Source organism: Lepisosteus oculatus, chromosome 26 (assembly GCF_040954835.1).
Source record: "Lepisosteus oculatus isolate fLepOcu1 chromosome 26, fLepOcu1.hap2, whole genome shotgun sequence".
NCBI classification, from domain to species: Eukaryota; Metazoa; Chordata; class Actinopteri; order Semionotiformes; family Lepisosteidae; genus Lepisosteus; species Lepisosteus oculatus.
The window spans coordinates 10,318,327-10,337,832 of record NC_090721.1 but is presented as its reverse complement, the minus strand read 5'-3'; the positions used below and the strand labels follow the sequence as shown (position 1 = coordinate 10,337,832).

At 53.1% G+C, this 19,506-nt stretch overlaps 1 protein-coding gene and 1 long non-coding RNA gene across 2 annotated transcripts; both read right to left on the bottom strand.

The window, feature by feature from the left end:
- Nucleotides 1-2,726: 2,726 nt before the first annotated feature.
- On the bottom strand, nucleotides 2,727-8,630 carry LOC107079922 (uncharacterized). The gene is made up of 3 exons (XR_001480822.2): nucleotides 8,192-8,630; nucleotides 7,482-7,603; nucleotides 2,727-3,781 (listed from the first exon to the last, which is right to left on the bottom strand). It is a non-coding gene; the product is annotated as an uncharacterized lncRNA (long non-coding RNA).
- A 7,783-nt stretch (nucleotides 8,631-16,413) lies between these two features.
- On the bottom strand, nucleotides 16,414-18,996 carry ovca2 (OVCA2 serine hydrolase domain containing). Its single transcript, XM_069184423.1, has 2 exons — nucleotides 18,638-18,996; nucleotides 16,414-17,891 (listed from the first exon to the last, which is right to left on the bottom strand). The coding sequence occupies exons 1-2, from the start codon at nucleotides 18,810-18,812 to the stop codon at nucleotides 17,344-17,346; spliced, it is 723 nt and encodes a 240-aa protein (XP_069040524.1). The 5' UTR covers nucleotides 18,813-18,996; the 3' UTR covers nucleotides 16,414-17,343.
- Nucleotides 18,997-19,506: the final 510 nt, after the last annotated feature.

Genomic DNA, 19,506 nt, shown 5'->3' with positions numbered 1-19,506 from the left:
GGTTCACCATGAGGTTTGCCCAGGCTCGGGCTGTCCCTCAGTTCTCTGTGTTGTACTGCGCCCTTCCTGTGCCTGCAGTGGGCTTTGCTGAGGTATTCAGCCTCCTGCACGCTCAGGTCTCAGGGCAGCTGCAGGTGGTCTCTGCTTCAGGCCCCTGCCGTGTCATGGACAACGGCTCCGATATGGGACTTCCCAGGAAAACCCACCACTGGCGAACAGGGCAACTGACTGATTTCCAGAGGGATCTGCTTCCTGCCCCTCCGCCTCTCTCTCCAGGGCTCCCAGATGGACCTACGCCATCTCGCTGGGTCCCACCGGCGCCGTGTCCTTGGCTCCGCCCGCCCAGCCCAGGCACGGGCTCACACGGCGCTGAACCCAGCTTCTCCCCAGCTCAGCCAGAACCACTCCATTGGCCGTCTCAAGAGGTCCAGCCCAGCGCCTGACGAGAGCTCCATCAGTGTGGAGCCTCGATCCGTTCCCAGACGTGTCATGTGGAATTTTTGTATTGTTCCACTCTTTTCCGACGTGCATGCAGAGGGCTCAGGAAGGAGACCAATTCTCTGCAAACTGTCTGCACAACCACATGTGCTGTCTGTGCCCTGCAGCACGGTGATCTAGCGTACATTGCCTTTGGCAAACTCAAGCTGAGACGGCCATCTTTCACTTGCACTGATCAGTGAAGAATGAGCTTGTGAAGAATCAGGGCTGCCTGTGTCCTGCGGCACAGGTCAGAGTAATAATAATAATAATAATAATAATAATAATAATAATAATAATAATTGCTTACACTTATATAGCGCTTTTCTGGACACTCAAAGCACTTTACAGGTAATGGGGATCCCCTCCACCACCACCAGTGTGCAGCCCCACCTGGATGATGCGCCAGAACGCTCCCCACACACCAGCTCTCAGTGGGGAGGAGAGCAGAGTGATGAAGCCAGTTCAGAGATGAGGATTATTAGGAGGCCATGAGTGGTAAAGGCCAGGGAGAAATTTGGCCAGGACGTTACACCCCTACTCTTTTCGAGAAACACCCTGGGATTTTTAATGACCACAGAGAGTCAGGACCTTGGTTTTACGTCTCATTTGAAGGACGGCGCCTGTTTACAGTATAGTGTCCCCATCACTATACTTGGGCATTAGGACCCACATGGACCGCAGGGTGAGCGCCAGTGAAGTAGGGCTCAGTGAAGGTGTGTGCACTCCCTGCTTGTTCTGTCCTCTAAGGGACTGGTTCTAATAAATGTGCTATTTCAATTTGCCAGGCACCATATCATACCGAAAACTTACACATATCACTCAGAACATTTCAATCAAAGTCCGATTTGCATGCGGTTTCCTTCTTATGTCAGCATTCCAGGAAAACAACCCCGGTTTATCTTTATTGCAGTTCCAAGTTGGTCAACTGAGTCAGACAGGTGCTTGCACACCTGGGAAAGAGAGACAAAAGCATTGCTTCAGTACAGCTATAATAGCACTATCAGACTTCCCCAGCCCTGCTGTGAACACTGCAGTGTCTTTCTCACTGTGTTACCCTGAATTAGCGTGGCCCATCCCTCATCAGCTGTTTTTTTACTCCAGTTGAGATCTTAATCACAGGATGATTGATTTTAGTTTTCTGTATGGGGCACATTTTTCAATTTGCTTCCAGATTTTTAAAGAGTCAGATGTGATTTGCAATTAGGATCAAACCCTGAATGAGCTTCTGAGTTTCAGCACTGCCCTGATTCAGGGGTGTCACGTTTACATGTGGGCGTGTCTGATACAAGACCACCCCCAATGTGGGTGTGTCTGCGATGTTGCTCCTCCTATGATGGGCGTGTCCGAATGCAGTGTAATTCCCACTTGTTCATCATCACTTAGTAAAAGCTGTTTGGAACAGTACCCTTGAAGTCATTAAGTCAGCAGCCATATCACTCTGCAACTCACCACTGGCAGCCCACATGTGGGTCCTAATGCCCCAGTATAGTGACGGGGACACTAGACTGTAAACAGGCGCCGTCCTTCCGATGAGATGTAAAACCGAGGTCCTGACTCTCTGTGGTCATTAAAAATCCCAGGGTGTTTCTCGAAAAGAGTAGGGGTGTAACCCTGCTGTCCGGGCCAAATTTCCCATTGGCCTTTACCTATCATGGCTTCCTAATAATCCCCATCTCTGAACTGGCTTCATCACTCTGCTCTCCTCCCCACTGAGAGCTGGTGTGTGGGGAGAGTACTGGGGCATCATCCAGGTGGGGCTGCACACTGGTGGTGGTGGAGGGGATCCCCATTACCTGTAAAGCGCTTTGAGTGGAGTGTCCAAAAAAGCGCTATATAAGTGTAGGGAATTATTATTATTATTATTATTATTATTATTATTATTATTATTATTATTATTAATTAGCCACTTGAGATGTAGAGCTTAGCTGGACTGAAAACCAGCAGACAATGTGGGTGGGGACCACTGACATAGACGATACACCTACCTGTAAGATTAAACACATCTGATACATAAGGTCTATGTTCATTCTAACAAGGCTACTTACACACTGGTTCCTGCTGCAGTGATTACAGCCCACATCTGATGCCAAACCTGTATTGTGGCGTCCTCTTGTGACGGATTGGCGCTACAAAAATTCTCCTTTCTTAATAGTGCTTTCAACAAAGATGAAAATCAAGTTTGTATCTATATATACACGACAATAAGCGACACACCAGTCTGTAATATAAAACCACAAACACGCCTGTCAATTACAACAACAGCAATAATATTTTTTAATTTTCTTTTTAAGGCACTCAGACTGCAGAATTCTGCCTGCACTTACCTTGTTCCTTAAGCTCTAAAACACCAATAGAATACTTTTTTTTAATGTAAAATGATACAAAGTTAAAAAATATAGGTTATACTAACTCAGAGATAACATCCAAAGTGGAAATACAATGATGATCCAAATCTTTATTCGATTTGAATCAGGGACTGGGAAGTAAATAAATATTCATCTGAGAACAATAATTATCATTTTGTTTTTATATTCCTTAAAAACATTTAGAAGTGGGATCTTGCAAAACCTGAAAAGTGAATCTAATGTGTCCTTAGTCCCTGTCTATCCCAGTGTCTTTCTGTGTGTCCCCAGTCCTTGTGTGTCCCAGTGCCTGCCCGTGTACCCAGCCCCTGTGTGTCCCAGTGCCTGCCCGTGTCCCCAGTCCCTGTGTGTCCCAGTGGCTGCCCGTGTCCCCAGTCCCGGCGTGTCGCAGTGCCTGCCCGTGTCCCCAGTCCCTGTGTGTCCCAGTGCCTGCCAGTGTCCCCAGTCCCGGCGTGTCCCAGTGACACTTCTCCCTGCACTGTAAGAGGCTATGCGCTGGATCCTGAGGTGCCCACAGCACATAAACTCTTACTGTTCGGGGGGAGGTCAGGGTCTCACTGCTGTCAGCTTGGGGGGTGTCTCCGGCACCCCATCCCTAACGTTGACAGTGATAATGGCCCCTGGGATCAATGAAGCAATTAAGGGTGAATTCAAGTGAAACAATAAACACTTTAAACAACAGTTGTATCAGAGTCAAGCAAAGACACCCAACAGGTGTGTCTAGATGTCTGCCTTTGGTACAGAGAGCTGCGCAGGTGGTTTAACGGTCTGCTTGAACTGTCTGCCAGTGAGCTACCAGCTAACTCACACCTGCAGGGCGGACAGTCCGATTCCTTCTCTTTTCCCGGGAACAATCACGCACTTGGCATTCCACTTCCACTACCACAGCGTCTCTCCCAGCTTGTCCGTGCCAGCCTGGCTGCAGGAGAGCTCTCGCCCTGCAGCAGTGGAGACAGAAGCACACGAAACACAAATGAGAAGAGAGTTAGACCCTGCCCTCCTCTGCCCTGCTGCCCTGGGGCGCATTGGACGATCCGTGACCAGGCTGTGCTCACGGTCGCATCACGAACTCCCCTCTCCTGCCACAGAACACACAGGCCTCGGCTTGAGGAACCGAGGTCTTGGTCATCTGCGCCCCCCGGTGTCCGACTCTTAGCTATGAGAGCGCCGGCAGCGCAAAGACTTGGACGTCCCGCTGTTACTCCGCAGAGCAGTTACTCATGGACGCCAAAAAAACAGGCAAATTACTTAGCAATGATTCAAAATGTTTACAATGATTCATGAGACTAGATAAAACAGCAATAGCTACACGCGACTGTACCGTTTCTTTCTTTTCATAATGCGGAAGAAAACGGGCATCCACTTGGCGCGGTGGTCGGAGTGGTGATCGTCGAGAAGGCGCGGAACTGCAGTACCGAGCGTGTCCAGCAGATGGCGGCGACACAACGCGTTTCTAGTTCCCCCGCCTGGGCAACGAAAAGGGAGCTGTAGTCCCCATCCAGCCCCGGGCAGTTCTTTCGAGAAGTGACGTGACTGACCGGCGTGATTAATATCTGCCTGCCCTGGCGCGCTAGGCAGATCGCCACGCGCCAAACCACAGAACCGACAGCCAGGACCGGCCCGGGCTCTTTGCCATGACAACACACCCGGTGGATTACGGTGCTCTGACTGGGACTTCAGTACGCAGCTCTCTGCATTTTTTCCTTCTCTTTGACCACTGAAACTGCATCGTCCTACAATATCTCCAGCTTCCCTCGCCCCCACACATCACAGAGTCCGTCAGTGTCACAGCAGACCTGAAGGAGAAATCCTTCCTCAGTGGGCCTGATCCCTGATCTCATTAGGAAAGATCTCAGATCTCAGTATGATCCCAGATCTCATTAGGAAAGATCCCAGATCTCAGTGTGTATGATCCCAGGTCTCATTAGGAAAGATCCCAGATCTCAGTGGGCCTGATCCCTGATCTCATTAGGAAAGATCCCAGATCTCAGTGGGCCTGATCCCTGATCTCATTAGGAAAGATCCCAGATCTCAGTGAGCATGATCCCAGATCTCAGTGGGCCTGATCCCAGATTACAGTGAGCCTGACCCCAGATCTCAAGGAGAAATCCCCCCTCTCTGTGGGCTGAGAGACCACAGCCCAGTAAAAGTTGGGACTGCAAGAGAGAAGTGAGTGGGAGATGATGGGTAGAGAGAGAGGAAGGAGAACGACAGGGGCAAGAAAAGAAACAGTAAAGGAGAAAGGAGATTGAGAGGAAGGAAAGGAGAGAGGGAGGGAGGAAACGAAGGAAGAGGGAAGGAGGTGGGGGGCAGGAGGGCTGCTCTGGCTCAGGGCTGAGAACACAATGTGCACACAAACAGGAAGAGCTGGCAGGAGGCTGCGCTGGGGAGACAGGCAGGAGAAACCTGACACACTGAGCTCTGGAGAACCGCACTGTGAATCAGAACCACACGGAGCTCTGGAGCATCAGAACTGTGAATCAGAACCACACTGAGTTCCAGAGAATCAGAACCACACTGAGCTCCAGAGAATCAGAACTGTGAATCAGAACTACCCGCAGAATCACATTGCGCTGCAGAGCACCGCACTGTAACCCACAATTGACCACAGAACACACTGGTTCCCAGAGCACAGCACAGTGACCCACAACTGAGCTCAGATCACACTGCTTTCCAGCTCACAGTGACCCACAACTGAGCTCAGATCGTTCACAGTGACCCACAACTGAGCTCGGATCACAATTGCTTTCCAGCTCACAGTGACCCACAACTGAGCTCAGATCACACTGCTTTCCAGCTCACAGTGACCCACAACTGAGCTCAGATCACACTGCTTTCTGGCTCACAGTGACCCACAACTGAGCTCAGATCGTTCACAGTGACCCACTACTGAGCTCAGATCACACTGTGTTCCAGCTCTCAGTGACCCACAACTGACCCCAGAGCCACACCACACTCCAACACACTGTCCCGCTGAAAGGCAACAAAACTCAGTGCCAGTGTGTGGGAAACCCGTCACTGGTGAAAGGTGCTGTGCTACACGGAGCCGACCTGCTGCTCTGGTCCACCGTGAGCTGCGAAATCACCTCTCACGAGGTCAGGCAGCCCCCGACTGTCCCTTCCTGACTTCCTGGCCGGAGTGGGCAGCCCCCTGAACCCGCCGCGCGGGAGGCTGCTCCCCCTGACCGCCCTGTGCGCCGGCAGTCCATTTCCGCGTTTATGGAAAAAGCCTGGATAACCACAATGATGATACACCACTTGTAAAGTGGAGGTAAACAAGCAAGAGTGGCGTCACGCTAATTTAGACAAGCTGAACGTCTTTCTCTCTTAAAAGCCAGGAAGGGGCCGAGCGAAGGATGGGCTTCTCTTGGGGAAACAGACTGGGGGGGGGAGAGCACAGGCACTGGCCTCTTCCTCCCCTGCCCTTCGTCCCTTCACTCTCTCTCTCACTCTCCCTCTCCTTCCTTCCTTCTCTCCATCCTCCGCAACACTCCCTTCCTCTCCCCTGTCTGCCTTCTCCAGAGCGTCTCCCTTTCATTTGGTTTAGGAAAGGACTGTGACCTCATCCCCTTTCTATCCAGCGTGCACAGATCTGCAATCCACGCCAAGAGACACAGCAGGGAGAGGGCTTCTTACTCCTCGTCTCTCTCTCTCTCTCCACGTCTCTGGCCAAAGGAAACTCTGACAGTCTTCTCCCTCTGTGTACAAACACGGGCTGCGCGCCTGCCTCCTGATGTCAGCGCTGCCCTTACTCTTTACCGCCGTCCCCCGAGGAACTCTCTCTTCCTCTATAAATCCGCACGGATCTATGCGTTTTCCTGATAACGTCGCCCTTTTCCGTAACCACTTCAAATCATTCCCAAAATTCTAAAGATGGCGAAAAGAAGAAGGTGGCCAGTCCCGCCCGCAGGCTCCAAGATATTCCAAGGAAAACCGCTCTCTCCGACAGCCTGCAGGATCCGCACACAGGGAGACGCAGCCCTTCGGCCAGGCTGGGGAGTCTCCCGGCGGATTCTGGGAAGGATGTCTGCAGGAGCCCAAGCTGTGAGCTTTACTGAGCTCCAGGTTAAACACTGGATTCCCTAAGGAATCACAAAGTCCTTTTAGAGCGACACCATACACTTCAAGCCAATCCCATTACTGAATTACACCCACAATACAGCACAGAATAAACCATCATTATCATATAGCCACAACTACCATTTATCACATTGCAGACCAGAAGACATACTCCGTTACTGCCAGAACACGGTACAGCGCAGACCCCTAACAACACCGAACTGCAGGTGCAACATGGTACACTAAAGACCCGTCTCTAGACAAGGTTCTGGCAATGTCAAGGGTGTCCCCAAACAACTGTCGAAAACTCAGCTCCTAATGCTATTAAATCAGGTGAGCACTTGATTAATAGTGTTTTTTCTTTTTACTATAAAAGAAAACTCACTTGATTGAGGTGGAAGGGTGTTTGTCAGTTAAAAGCACTGTTCTGAAAATCATGCTACTAATCTCAACACAAGAGTGCTACTTTGTTTTGTTGTAAGAATGAAGCTAGAGGTGTTCCTAAAGCAAAACAGACCGACGGAACAGTGGTCTGTTTTTTGGTTTCCTCTTGAATGGGCAAATTAAACCCAGCCTCACCCCTCTGTGCCACGGGTGAGTGAAGCTGGGTGCTGAGGGTCTGTGGGTGTCCTGCCCCAATTCCTCCGGCGGTTACCGACAGCTCCCACAGCAGCACAGGGCTCGACTCACCCGGTCTCCCCCTGGGAATCGACAGAACAAAAAGAGAAAAGAGACAGCTAATCACTCAGCATCAAAACATTAAGAGTATAAGAATGTCTACCGATGAGAGGAGGACATCCGCCAGTTTGCTCAGGTTTTGATCCTCATTGATCTGAAGTTCTCACCCAGCCGTTCCAGGCTCCCACAACCCTTTGTGTAAAGTAGTGCCTCCTGTTAGTGCTGATTTGCATGAAACTAGTTTTTGGGCAGGGGACCTGACCCTTCACACCAGTAGCTCGTTGGCACCAGATTACTGTAAACCCCCTCGCCAGCATGCACCAGAGAGGTGTGACCCCTGAGCTGCTGGGCCGCTGGTCCTGATTATCGAACCACACCAATGAGCTGGATGAGTCCAGGAACGTGGGTTTAGGCTTTGAACTGCTGCTGAGTGGAAACATGCAGGACCCTGGCCTTCGGCAAGTGGACTGGCTCATTCACTGTCAGCAGGCTCATCTCTTGAAATGCTGGGAGTCTACCAGCGATATTACAGGTGAAATATCCGCTACCATTAAGCACTGAATGCAGCAGCTGCAATAACATCAATCACAGCAGCGATCTGACAGGCGTACCGCAGGATTGCTGTTGACTTTCAGCCCATCTCTTCTGCAGGGTCTCCGATTGCTCCCTGTGACTCCGTCTTCAGGCTTCTCTCCAGACACGGAGCTTCCCAGTAGATTCCCCGGCCTCCTGGCTCGTCCATCCTCTCCTTCCCTGCCCCCTGTCCAGCGCCCTGTCTCTAAGGGGTGCAGCAGCAGCAGGAGTGGACGTCAGAGGTTCCTGCGGCCCAGGCAGCAGGGCCAGGCCAGGCCAGGCCGGACAGGGGCAGGGCTGGGGGGAGACAGTCGGCCACATCCTCACGCCCACCTCCTGCCCAGCTGCCCTCCTCCCCTCCGCCCAGCCCGAGCCGCCAGCCGCCACCGAAACACGGAAAATCGGGAGATTCGTGCTGGGATAAAAAAACTTGCACGGCACACGTCTCAGGAATTCCAGCACCCTCCCCCCTACAGGTCCCCCTCGCTCTCGGGATGAATGTCTCCAAAGCAGACTGCGGCCTCGGACTCAGGAGATGCCATAAAAAGTGGCTTTGGAAGAATGTCTAGATAAACGCTGAGCCCCGGATGACAGCTCGGCATGGCCCTGCCTGCACATTTATACCCGCAGACAGGAGACTCCCATGCAGGGTGAACACACCCCCCCGCGCCGGCCGGCCCTCCAATCGGATGAAGCAAGCAGGCGGTGAGACACTCTCCTTCCTGCCCCGGCAGGTTGCACAACCCCCGTCTGCTGTTGTGCAACACGTTTTTCTGAAAAAGAGAGGGAGAAAAAGGAGAATTCCAGAGTCCGGGAGTCAGAGCTCCGCTTTTAAACTGCGCAGGAAACTTCTGGATCTCATTTTTTCCCCTTATCAAAACCATGTGTGGCCGTCTCTGTGCCAGAACGCAGCGAGACAGGGAGAGAGGACAGAGTCCAGAGTTTACTGCACAACCGGAGCCAGTCATCATCGCTCCCTCACTGACATACCGCAGGGCTGCACAAGCATGGCACCTACTGCAGCCCTGTACCCTAACACTGTGCTACTGAACACACTGCAGCCCTGCACTCTGACACTGCGCTACTGAACACACCGCAGCCCTGCACTCTGACACTGAGCTACTGAACACACCGCAGCCCTGCACTCTGACACTGCACTACTGAACACACTGCAGCCCTGCGCTCTGACACTGCGCTTCTGAACACACTGCAGCTCTGTATCCTAACACTGCGCTACTGAACACACCGCAGCCCTGCACTCTGACACTGCGCTACTGAACACACTGCAGCCCTGTACCCTAACACTGCGCTACTGAACACACTGCAGCCCTGCACTCTGACACTGAGCTACTGAACACACCGCAGCCCTGCACTCTGACACTGCGCTACTGAACACACTGCAGCCCTGCACTCTGACACTGCGCTACTGAACACACCGCAGCCCTGCACTCTGACACTGCGCTTCTGAACACACCGCAGCCCTGCACTCTGACACTGAGCTACTGAACACACCGCAGCCCTGCACTCTGACACTGAGCTACTGAACACACCGCAGCCCTGCACTCTGACACTGCGCTACTGAACACACTGCAGCCCTGCACTCTGACACTGCGCTACTGAACACACTGCAGCCCTGCACTCTGACACTGCGCTACTGAACACACTGCAGCTCTGTATCCTAACACTGAGCTACTGAACAAACTGCAGCCCTGCACTCTGACACTGCGCTACTGAACACACTGCAGCTCTGTATCCTAACACTGAGCTACTGAACACACTGCAGCCCTGCGCTCTGACACTGCGCTACTGAACACACTGCAGCTCTGTATCCTAACACTGAGCTACTGAACACACTGCAGCCCTGCGCTCTGACACTGCGCTACTGAACACACTGCAGCTCTGTATCCTAACACTGAGCTACTGAACACACTGCAGCCCTGCACTCTGACACTAAGCTACTGAACACACTGCAGCTCTGTATCCTAACACTGAGCTACTGAACACACTGCAGCCCAGTACATTGACTCTGAGTTACTGAGCACATTGTTAAAGAGTAAATTATTGTAAGACCACATTGATCTGTTGGATTATATTGACATGATTACCCCATTGTAAATGTTATAATTGAGAGCATGAATCAGGTTCAGTTCTCCTGGTTTTAGATGTCACAGGGGAGGTGTGCTGTTGAACACAGAGGATGACTCGGGGGTGAAACCAAGCTGGACCTGTAGGGATTGAAGAAGTCACAGGGCAGTCCAGTGAAGCTCTGAATTGAGTTCGATCAACACACAGGCCCTTCTGGAGAGCAAAACAGGGAAACAAATCTCACCTGGGGCTGAGCAGTGGCTCTGTGGCTCAGGATCTGCGCCTGTGGCTGGAAGGTTGCCAGTTCGAATCCCGTGGCCGGCAGAGAAATCCTACTCTGTTGGGCCCCTGAGCAAGGCCCTTCACCCCAACTGTTCCAGGGGTGCTGTATAAATGACTGACCCTGCGCTCTGACCCCCAGCTTCTCTCCCTGTCTGTGTGTCTCATGGAGAGCAAGCTGGGGTATGTGAAGACAAATTCCTAATACAAGAAGTTGTATATGGCCAATAAAGGGATCTTCTCTTCTCCTGCTATAACCAACACATCATTCTCCAGGGCCTTTTTATAAACCAGACCAGACTCCTTGGTGACCTCCTTAGTCATTTAGCCACAGATTGTAAAAGATTGCATATATATACATGGTACAGCACAGGTCACAGGACACACCTCCTAATGTCCAGCTGGCTGAGAAAATCCCAAAGTCAGCTCAACAGATAAATTAGCTACAGCCAGAGTTAGACCATAGGTCTGCCTGCTTGAATTTTTACAGCTCCTTTGATTTAACTTCCCGAAAACCAGAAACAAATGATCAATGAGACACTGAGGTCTCTATTCACTCGAACCCTCGGGAGGTCTTTCATGGTCTCTGCTCAACGGCACCCAACATCCAGCAACGCGTGTGACAAAAAGGAGATCGTATTGGCCAGGCTCATCTTCCTCGTCGTTGTTATCCCCTAGTGGTGAGACTTTGAGGCCTTGAGCTGGCTGCTGTCTCTTATCGGATTTGTGTAGGTTCTCACTATCTCACTCCCTTACCCATCATGACCTCCTAGTAATCCCCATCTCTGAACTGGCTTCATCACTCTGCTCTCCTCCCCACTGAGAGCTGGTGTGTGGGGAGAGTACTGGTGCATCATCCAGGTGGGGCTGCACACTGGTGGTGGTGGAGGGGATCCCCATTACCTGTAAAAAGCTTTGAGTGGAGAGCCCAGCAAAGCGCTCTGTAAGTGTAAGCAATTAATTATTATTATTATTATTATCTCCTGTCTGTTCCACTATTTTGTATCAGGTTACACACCCTGACTCACCTGTGGCTCAAGTGGTGTCTTACCTGTCCACCAGGGGGCGCTTGAGGCCGGGCTTAGGGCATACTGTATATCCTGTCCCTTGCAGTTCAGCCAGCGAGACTTTGTTAAGGTGGCTTTGTCTTTTACTTATACTGCACAACTGTTAGTGGTGAGTCTCCTGGACAGCTAGTCCAGCTATTCTCCTGCTGTTGCTGTTTCCTCCTTCGTTTGGAAATGTTTTTCTTGCACTAAGAGCATTACAGGAAACAAACACTTGTTCAGCAGTTTATCTGCATCTCCTGCTGAACTTTCCTGACTGCTGCGACGGCCCCAGGACTTCCAGGAAGGAGGCTCAGTCCCAGAAGGGGATCTCGTCTGCCCACAGGCAGGGTGAGGCTCTGGGTTTTAAACTCTTAACACTGCCACACGAACTCCAACGGGTGAATCTTTGGTGTGTGAAGTCAGATTCCGGATTAAATGCCGGTCCAGAAAAAGCAGCTTTGCTCTGAGACGTGCCTGCCAGGCAGGGCTGGGCTGGGTTCCCTTACTGTTCCCAGCAGGTCTGACTCAAGAGCAGCGAAGTTCAACGCCATTTCCTCTCTCGGCGGATTTCTTTCGGTACTGCATTTTCTCACTGACGGTCGGGCCTCTTTGCACAGGAAACATGTGGACCCCAATTTCTCTTCTGTACGCCTGTCCAACTGGCTCCCTACATGAGTGGAAGACACTCCACTTGTGTCCAGCCAGGACTGTGGATGATGACCGATTCTACGTCAGCGTTCCAGGACAGTTCCGGCGATACTGTTCGATCTCTCGCTGGGGTCCGGAGGTGGGCTCCCTCAGGGCAGCCTGAGGCACGGTCAGCACTGACAGGCTCCTGTCCGCTATCCCAGCAGGCTGGCTGGAGATGAGCAGTGAGAGAGTGGCTGAAGGCCCTGCATCCTGCTTTTGTTCGGAGGGGAAGGCACCTGCTTGGCAAGAGCCAAATGCCAGCAGCCACGTCACCCTGCGGCTCACAGCTGGCAGCCCCCACTGGAGCTCAGCAGGTGTGAGCCTGGTCAGCACCTGGAGGGGAGACCTCCTGGGAAAAACCAAGGTTGCTGCTGGAAGAGGTGTTAGTGGGGCCAGCAGGGGGCGCTCGCCCTGCAGGTCCTAATGCCCCAGTATAGTGACGGGGACACTATATTGTAAAAAGGCGCTGTCCTTCGAATGAGAAGTAAAACCAAGGTCCTGACTCTCTGTGGTCATTAAAAATCGCAGGTCGTTTCTTGAAAAGAGTAGGGCTGTAACCCTGGTGTCCTGGCCAAATTTCCCCCTGGCCCTTACCAATCATGGCCTCCTAATAACCCCCATCTCTGAACTGGCTTCATCACTCTGCTCTCCTCCCCACTGAGAGCTGGTGTGTGGGGAGAGGACTGGTGCATCATCCAGGTGGGGCTGCACATTGGTGGGGGTGGAGGGGATCCCCATTACCTGTAAAGCGCTTTGAGTGGAGTGTCCAGAAAAGCGCTATATAAGTGTAAGCAATTATTATTATTATTAATAATAATAATAAATGGTTCATCTCAACTTCAGCTGAATGTGAAGACTGATCATTCATCTTCATTGGTCAGTGTCCCAGCAGAGCCAGCACTAGTTCAAGCAGATGTCCTCTCCACAGACCCTCCTTTCCAATGGATTCTGACGAGGAGCCCATTGGGAGTAGTGGGATCGTGTCCAATCCGGCAGCAGGGACATGCGGCGCCCGAGATGGGGCTCCTGCGTGGTTCCAGCCGCAGTGCCGTGGAGGAGTAGGAGCAGCAGGCTGCTGTACAGACACGGCTCTCCAAACCGCCTGCCGGACAGTGCTGAGCTCCGGGCGGCCGGCGGCGCTGGACAGGACAGGGCCTGCGCTCACCTCCCGCCCAGCCCGGGGGACAGCATGGGCCAGCGACGGCCAACAGGAGTCCAGGGACGGGTCTCGGCTGTCTCGGCTGCTGACAGTGCGCACTGGGAAACTGTTTCCCGGTGCCTGGCTGCCATGCTAACATGCTCACACTGGTTTTTACACACTTACAGCTCACAGCTCATTCTCCCGGCGAGAGAACAGCCTGCGGAGTCAGAGTTCACTGCGGAGAGAGAGCGAGGGAGGCAGTGAACATGGTGGCGACAGTGGGAGGCAGGGAGAGAGGGAACGAGGCAGCAAGACGGAGAGCAGGAATGTCGATTGTGTGACTCAGCGCTTCCGTTGTCAAAAAAACAAATCTGTTGTAGACCACATCGCTGCCACCACCCCTCCTGCAGTCCCGCTCGCCAGCAGACTGATCCCACTGGGACAGACAGACAGACTGACCTGACAGACTGATCCCACTGGGACAGACAGACAGACTGACCTGACAGACTGATCCCACTGGGACAGACAGACAGACTGACCTGACAGACTGATCCCACTGGGACAGACAGACAAACTGACCTGACAGACTGATCCCACTGGGACAGACAGACAGACTGACCTGACAGACTGATCCCACTGGGACAGACAGACAGACTGACCTGACAGACTGATCCCACTGGGACAGACAGACAAACTGACCTGACAGACTGATCCCACTGGGACAGACAGACTGACCTGACAGACTGATCCCGCTGGGACAGACAGACAGACTGACCTGACAGACTGATCCCGCTGGGACAGACAGACAGACTGACCTGACAGACTGATCCTGCTGGGACAGACAGACTGATCCCGCTGGGACAGACAGACAAACTGACCTGACAGACTGATCCCGCTGGGACAGACAGACAAACTGACCTGACAGACTGATCCCGCTGGGCCAGACAGACAGACTGACTGACCTGACAGACTGATCCTGCTGGGACAGACAGATCCCACTGGGACTGACAGACAGACTGACCTGACAGACTGATCCCACTGGGCCAGACAGACAGACTGACTGACCTGACAGATTGATCCCGCTGGGCCAGACAGACAGACTGACTGACCTGACAGACTGATCCTGCTGGGACAGACAGATCCCACTGGGACAGACAGACAGACTGACCTGACAGACTGTATTCTAGTGATATTAATGTCTTCTCTGCCTGATACGCATTCTCTCTGGCACAGACAAATGAACACGCTGACATCCAGAATAACAATAACAATAATAATTCCTTTTCGTTTTTTGGCACTTTCTTTTGTGAAGAACGGCTTCTCTGAAGCATCCCTGGGTTTGGAGTCGAGTGTCAGTCGCTCGCTTTCGTTCCAGAATTGAAAGAAGTTGCAGAGTGACTCACTGTTTTCACAGTTTCCAGCGCAATGCATTCATTACAAATGATTATAACGAAAACATCTGGATCCCCCCCAAAAATGCCATTTTTTCCCCTCGCATAATTCAGAGCGACGAGAACCCTGCTCCGCTTTTCAGAGCCTGCCGCTGTCCCACTGGAGGAGACCTGGGCTCGCACCCACGCCAGGACTGGGCTGCAGGAGAGCTGGTGCTGCTCCAGCGCCCCCTGCTGCCCGGAGAGCAGCCCCACAGTCCACTACCGGTAGAGCCCAGACTCGAACCGGGGATGCGTCAACTGCTGGGGTCACCCTGGCCCCCAGAGCAAAGTCTATATAACACACAAACTTGTTTAAACAAATCACAAAAGTCCTTCTGGCTGATTCACTCAGCAACTCTGAGGGCAGCTGCTTATTCTAAACAGGAAGGACATCACACAGGGAAGAAGACGTCAGGCCACAAGTGCAGGACATGGATCAGTGAAGCCCCATTAATCAAGCAGAGCACACGCAGCAGACTCTTCATCACCAGAGGAAAAGGAGAATCGGAAAGCCGAAACCCAAGAGATTAAAAGGGTCACTCACTCCTACTCTCTGTAGCTTGTTGAGGAAGTCTAAACTTTGCGTAATTAACTGCATCTTAACATTCTGTTTGTCATATGTGCTGCAGGACAACAGGTGCAAGCCTGAAAGCCAAGAAAAACAAGTCATCAGTGTCCCCCTGCTGAATAACATGGGGGGGGGGGCAGGCAGACAGCGCCTGGGTCGAGCCCCCTCCTCTCGTTTACAGCCTCAGTGAGCTGCTAACTGGTCGCAGCTGAGCCCAGAGGGTATTTCTGGAGTTGATTTTTGAGAGCAAGACAAGGAGAAGCCACGGACGGTGGCAGTAACTTAAAGCGCAGAGTGAGGAAGAGGAGGAGACAGAAGAAGGGGGAGGTGGTGCACACCCATTCCTCTGGACTTTCCTTCCCCCTCAGTCCATCATTCCTGGCCAGGAAGTGGGCAGCCGGTGCAGAAAAGCCAGCGGAAATGAAGAGGATCGAAAACATTCGCACACAAACAGGCTGAGCAGGGACAGCAGGAGTGAAGGAGGGCGTCACTTTCCCTCAACATCTGGAAGCCATCAGCAGTGGATCACACACTCACACACACACTTGCGCTGCAAAGGAACACAGGGTTCTGCTCCCTCCAAACACGCACACACGGAGCCACAGGCGATCACAGACGCGTCGCCTCCCTCCAGACAGACACGCCTACGGCACACAACTCTGCGGAGTCTGACGTGTTTCATTTAGCTCGTCACTTCTGAGCTAATATAACGTGAAAACCCCTTACATGCCTTCAACGTTGCAAAACTGCTGTCCTGCTGTGGGCTCAGGCACGGAGCGCACTGTGGGACTTCCGGACTGGAAAGCTACAGTCAGACAGCTCCACCTAGTGGTCACATCTACTAAGCTCTGTCACCTGCGCTGGCTGGACTTGTTTCTGCAGCTGGCAGGAGACAGATAAGACTTTATTGATCCCGAAGGGAACTGAGGAAGGTGGGACGTGCGGTCCTTTCAAAGAGCCCTCATTCTCCCAGAGTCTCCCAAACAGTAACGAACAAAGTGGAACAGTCCCATGGTTAGAATTCTAGTTTTAGATTTATTGAGTGATACACACGGACAATTTCCACTGCCTTAATTTACTAAGCTGTTGCAAAAACTCAGTGATTTCTCTGCCCCTTTGTCTACTATCTTAGTAACTGGTTCTTTGCGGTTTTGAAATAAAACAGATACAAAAGACTGGCCAAAAAGCCTTAGTTCTGACAGGACACAGACCGATTCCATTAAAGTAACTCCCTGAGCCAAGTGGGTTATTATCCCAAACCCTGATCCAGACTTCCCACTAGTTTTCCACTCAAGCTGCCCAGTATGTCCAGACCAGACAAGCCCGCCCTCTGCGCTAGAAGGTTACAGATGCTCAGTTCCACTGGTGTCCTTCAACAGGGCAATGGAATTTTCCCAGTCATTAAACTTCCACTGTTTTTTTGATACTCTCATAAAAAGCGTTTTCTGAAAACCAGATGGTCACGTAATCCAGCTGCTGGGGGTCGATGTTTCTTCCCATCAGTCCAGCTGTGGGCGACTGGCACCTGCTGCACCTGTTCACTGAGCACCCCGCATTCTCCCCGAGGGGGGCTGGTGTCTTCGGGGTCCTGCTGCCCCAGAGCTCCAACCGAACAATCACCCCTCTCTCCGGCCTCGGGTGTTTCGGGGGGCACCCGTGCCTGTTGGCGGACCTTCGTGAAAACGCATCTCCAGCGAAGAAGACGAAGCGGTTAATTGTTTAATTGGCTTCTGGGGTGAGAGGGAAAACCAGGAGCCGCTGAACTTCCGGGATCCGAGTCGGAGCTTTCGTCCAATCGGCCGTGCAAAAATCCCAAAGGGCAGCCGGGGCACCAGGGCTATTCCTGCGGACGATCCCTGAGCACACACTCTGCAATTGCCCCCCCACCAGGCTGTAACCATGACGATGGCTGCACCCCCCTCCCCCCCCCCGCGCGGGCGAGCGCTCAGCTGCTCGTGAACTGCTCCAGGAACTGGATGTACGCCTGCTTCTGAGCCGCCCCGGCGGGGACGTAGTGCCCCCCAGGGTGGGTCACCACCACGGGGTCCCGGAACACGGGCAGCAGGTCCCGGCTGAGCGGCGCGGGGATGACCCGGTCCGAGTCGCCCAGCACGTGCAGCGTGGGCAGGCCGAGGGGCGGGGCGGTGTAGAGGGGGGCGTGGCCGGCGCAGCGGCTGCGGAAGCCGGCCACCAGCACCGCGAAGCGGAAGCCCGGGCCGGGCTCCTGGCCGCGCTCCTGCCGCGCGCACAGCATGGCCACCAGGGCGGCGCCCTGGCTGAAGCCCAGCACGCCGTCGAAGGGGCCCCGCTCCCCCACGGCCCGGCGCACCGCCTCCAGGCTCTCGTCCAGCCCCAGGTCCGAGGCGCAGCTCTCCTCGGCGCTGAAGCTGCGGTCCCGGGGGTCCGAGAACCACCAGCCCCGGCCGTCTTCGCCCGGGCCCCCCGGGGCCGCGGATGGACTGGCGGGGTCAGAGGGCAGAGGGGCGGCCGGCGCTGCGGAGACAAACGCGAGCCCTCAGGTCCGGCAGAGCCCGAACCCCGGTCCACGAGCTCGGGCCGCGGATCGAGTTATGGCGCTAGCAGGACGTCGCCGAGGATACTGGGCCTTCGACTGCAGTCGCTGCGTCCAAAACCCAGCATCTCCGCGTGGGAACAAGCCCAGAGGAGGCCAAGTGGACCCAGCGGACCTCCCCAGAGCCAACAGCGGGCACGCCTTTACCCAAAGGGTGGTGGGGGTGTGCAACGAGCTGCCCAGCCCTGCTGTTGAAGCTCTTTCAGGAAATGCTGGGCGAGACCCTGAGATCAGTGCGCCATGACCACCCGACAAGCTTGTAACCTTTCCCATGCCCTGATGTTGTACTGTATCACAGGAACCCCCACTCCTGTACTTGAGGCGCATACTAATGCAGCCTCCAGTTGGAAAGCTGCTTCCAGCAGGCTCATACGGGCAGCAGCCATGTCATCCAGCATCTCACCCAGCAGGTGTGAGCCTGGTCAGTACCTGGATGGGAGACCTCCTGGGAAAAACTAAGGTTGCTGCTGGAAGAGGTGTTAGTGGGGCCAGCAGGGGGCGCTCACCCTGCGGTCTGTGTGGGTCCTAATCCCCCAGTATAGGGACGGGGACACTATACTGTAAAAAGGCGCCGTCGTTCAGATGACGTCTGGAAACACTTCTAGCAGATCTATGAAAAGGCCGTGTGAGCCGGCAGGTCCGGTGCCGGCGCGGTTCTGTGTCCTACCTGACCCGGACGGGCCACGGTGCCCGATCTGGTGCGGGGCGTTTATATACACCAGCTCCGCGTGCCTCTTCAGCGCCTTCCTGAGCGCGCCGGTTTTCTCCCGGAACGTGCCGGCATTCTGGCAGTAGCCATGGATACACAGGATCCGGAGGGGTCTCGGGGGCGAGGAGGCCATGGCAGCGGGCACGGGCTCGCCAACACGTTGCTTTTATTTGTGGGACAGAGAGCATGCACGGCGAGATGAGGACCTCAAGTATCTGCAGCTGTCCTCCCCCATCACACTCCCGGCTAGGAAACCGAACTCTGCGTTAATGGTTCCGTGCGTCACTCCAAAGGGGGCGCTGACACACTTCTCTATTCTTCAGCCTACAGTTTTAAGAATGAACACTTCACAGTAGTACACACTAGTACTGACAAGCGAGTAATGTACCCTGTCCCTGCTGCATGCTATAAATCCGTATTACAACTGCATAGCGATTTTTTTAGTTATGTTTTATTATTTAACTGTACGCCTCAAACAGTTGTGCAGCATTGTTCAGAAAAGAATGACCAATCTCTGAATACCGTCAATTGCATTTGATCGAGATTAATTTAAAACATTTTTCGTTGAACCGGCGACTGTGAAACTGCGTTGCGCGTTCCCTTTGTCGGGTATTTAACACGCGTGTACAGGGAGCTTAAATTGCGTGCATTTTATAAATTCACACATTTAAAAGGCTTCGAAAAAAATGTAATATATTATCTTAAATGAAAACTTGCTAACATCCTGATCTTTATTATTAAACCTTTCGACGGCGGAGTAGCTTTTGCGACGGGAGAAGCTGACGCTTTTATAGAAACAATTTGTCTCCTCATATCTTCATTCTTAA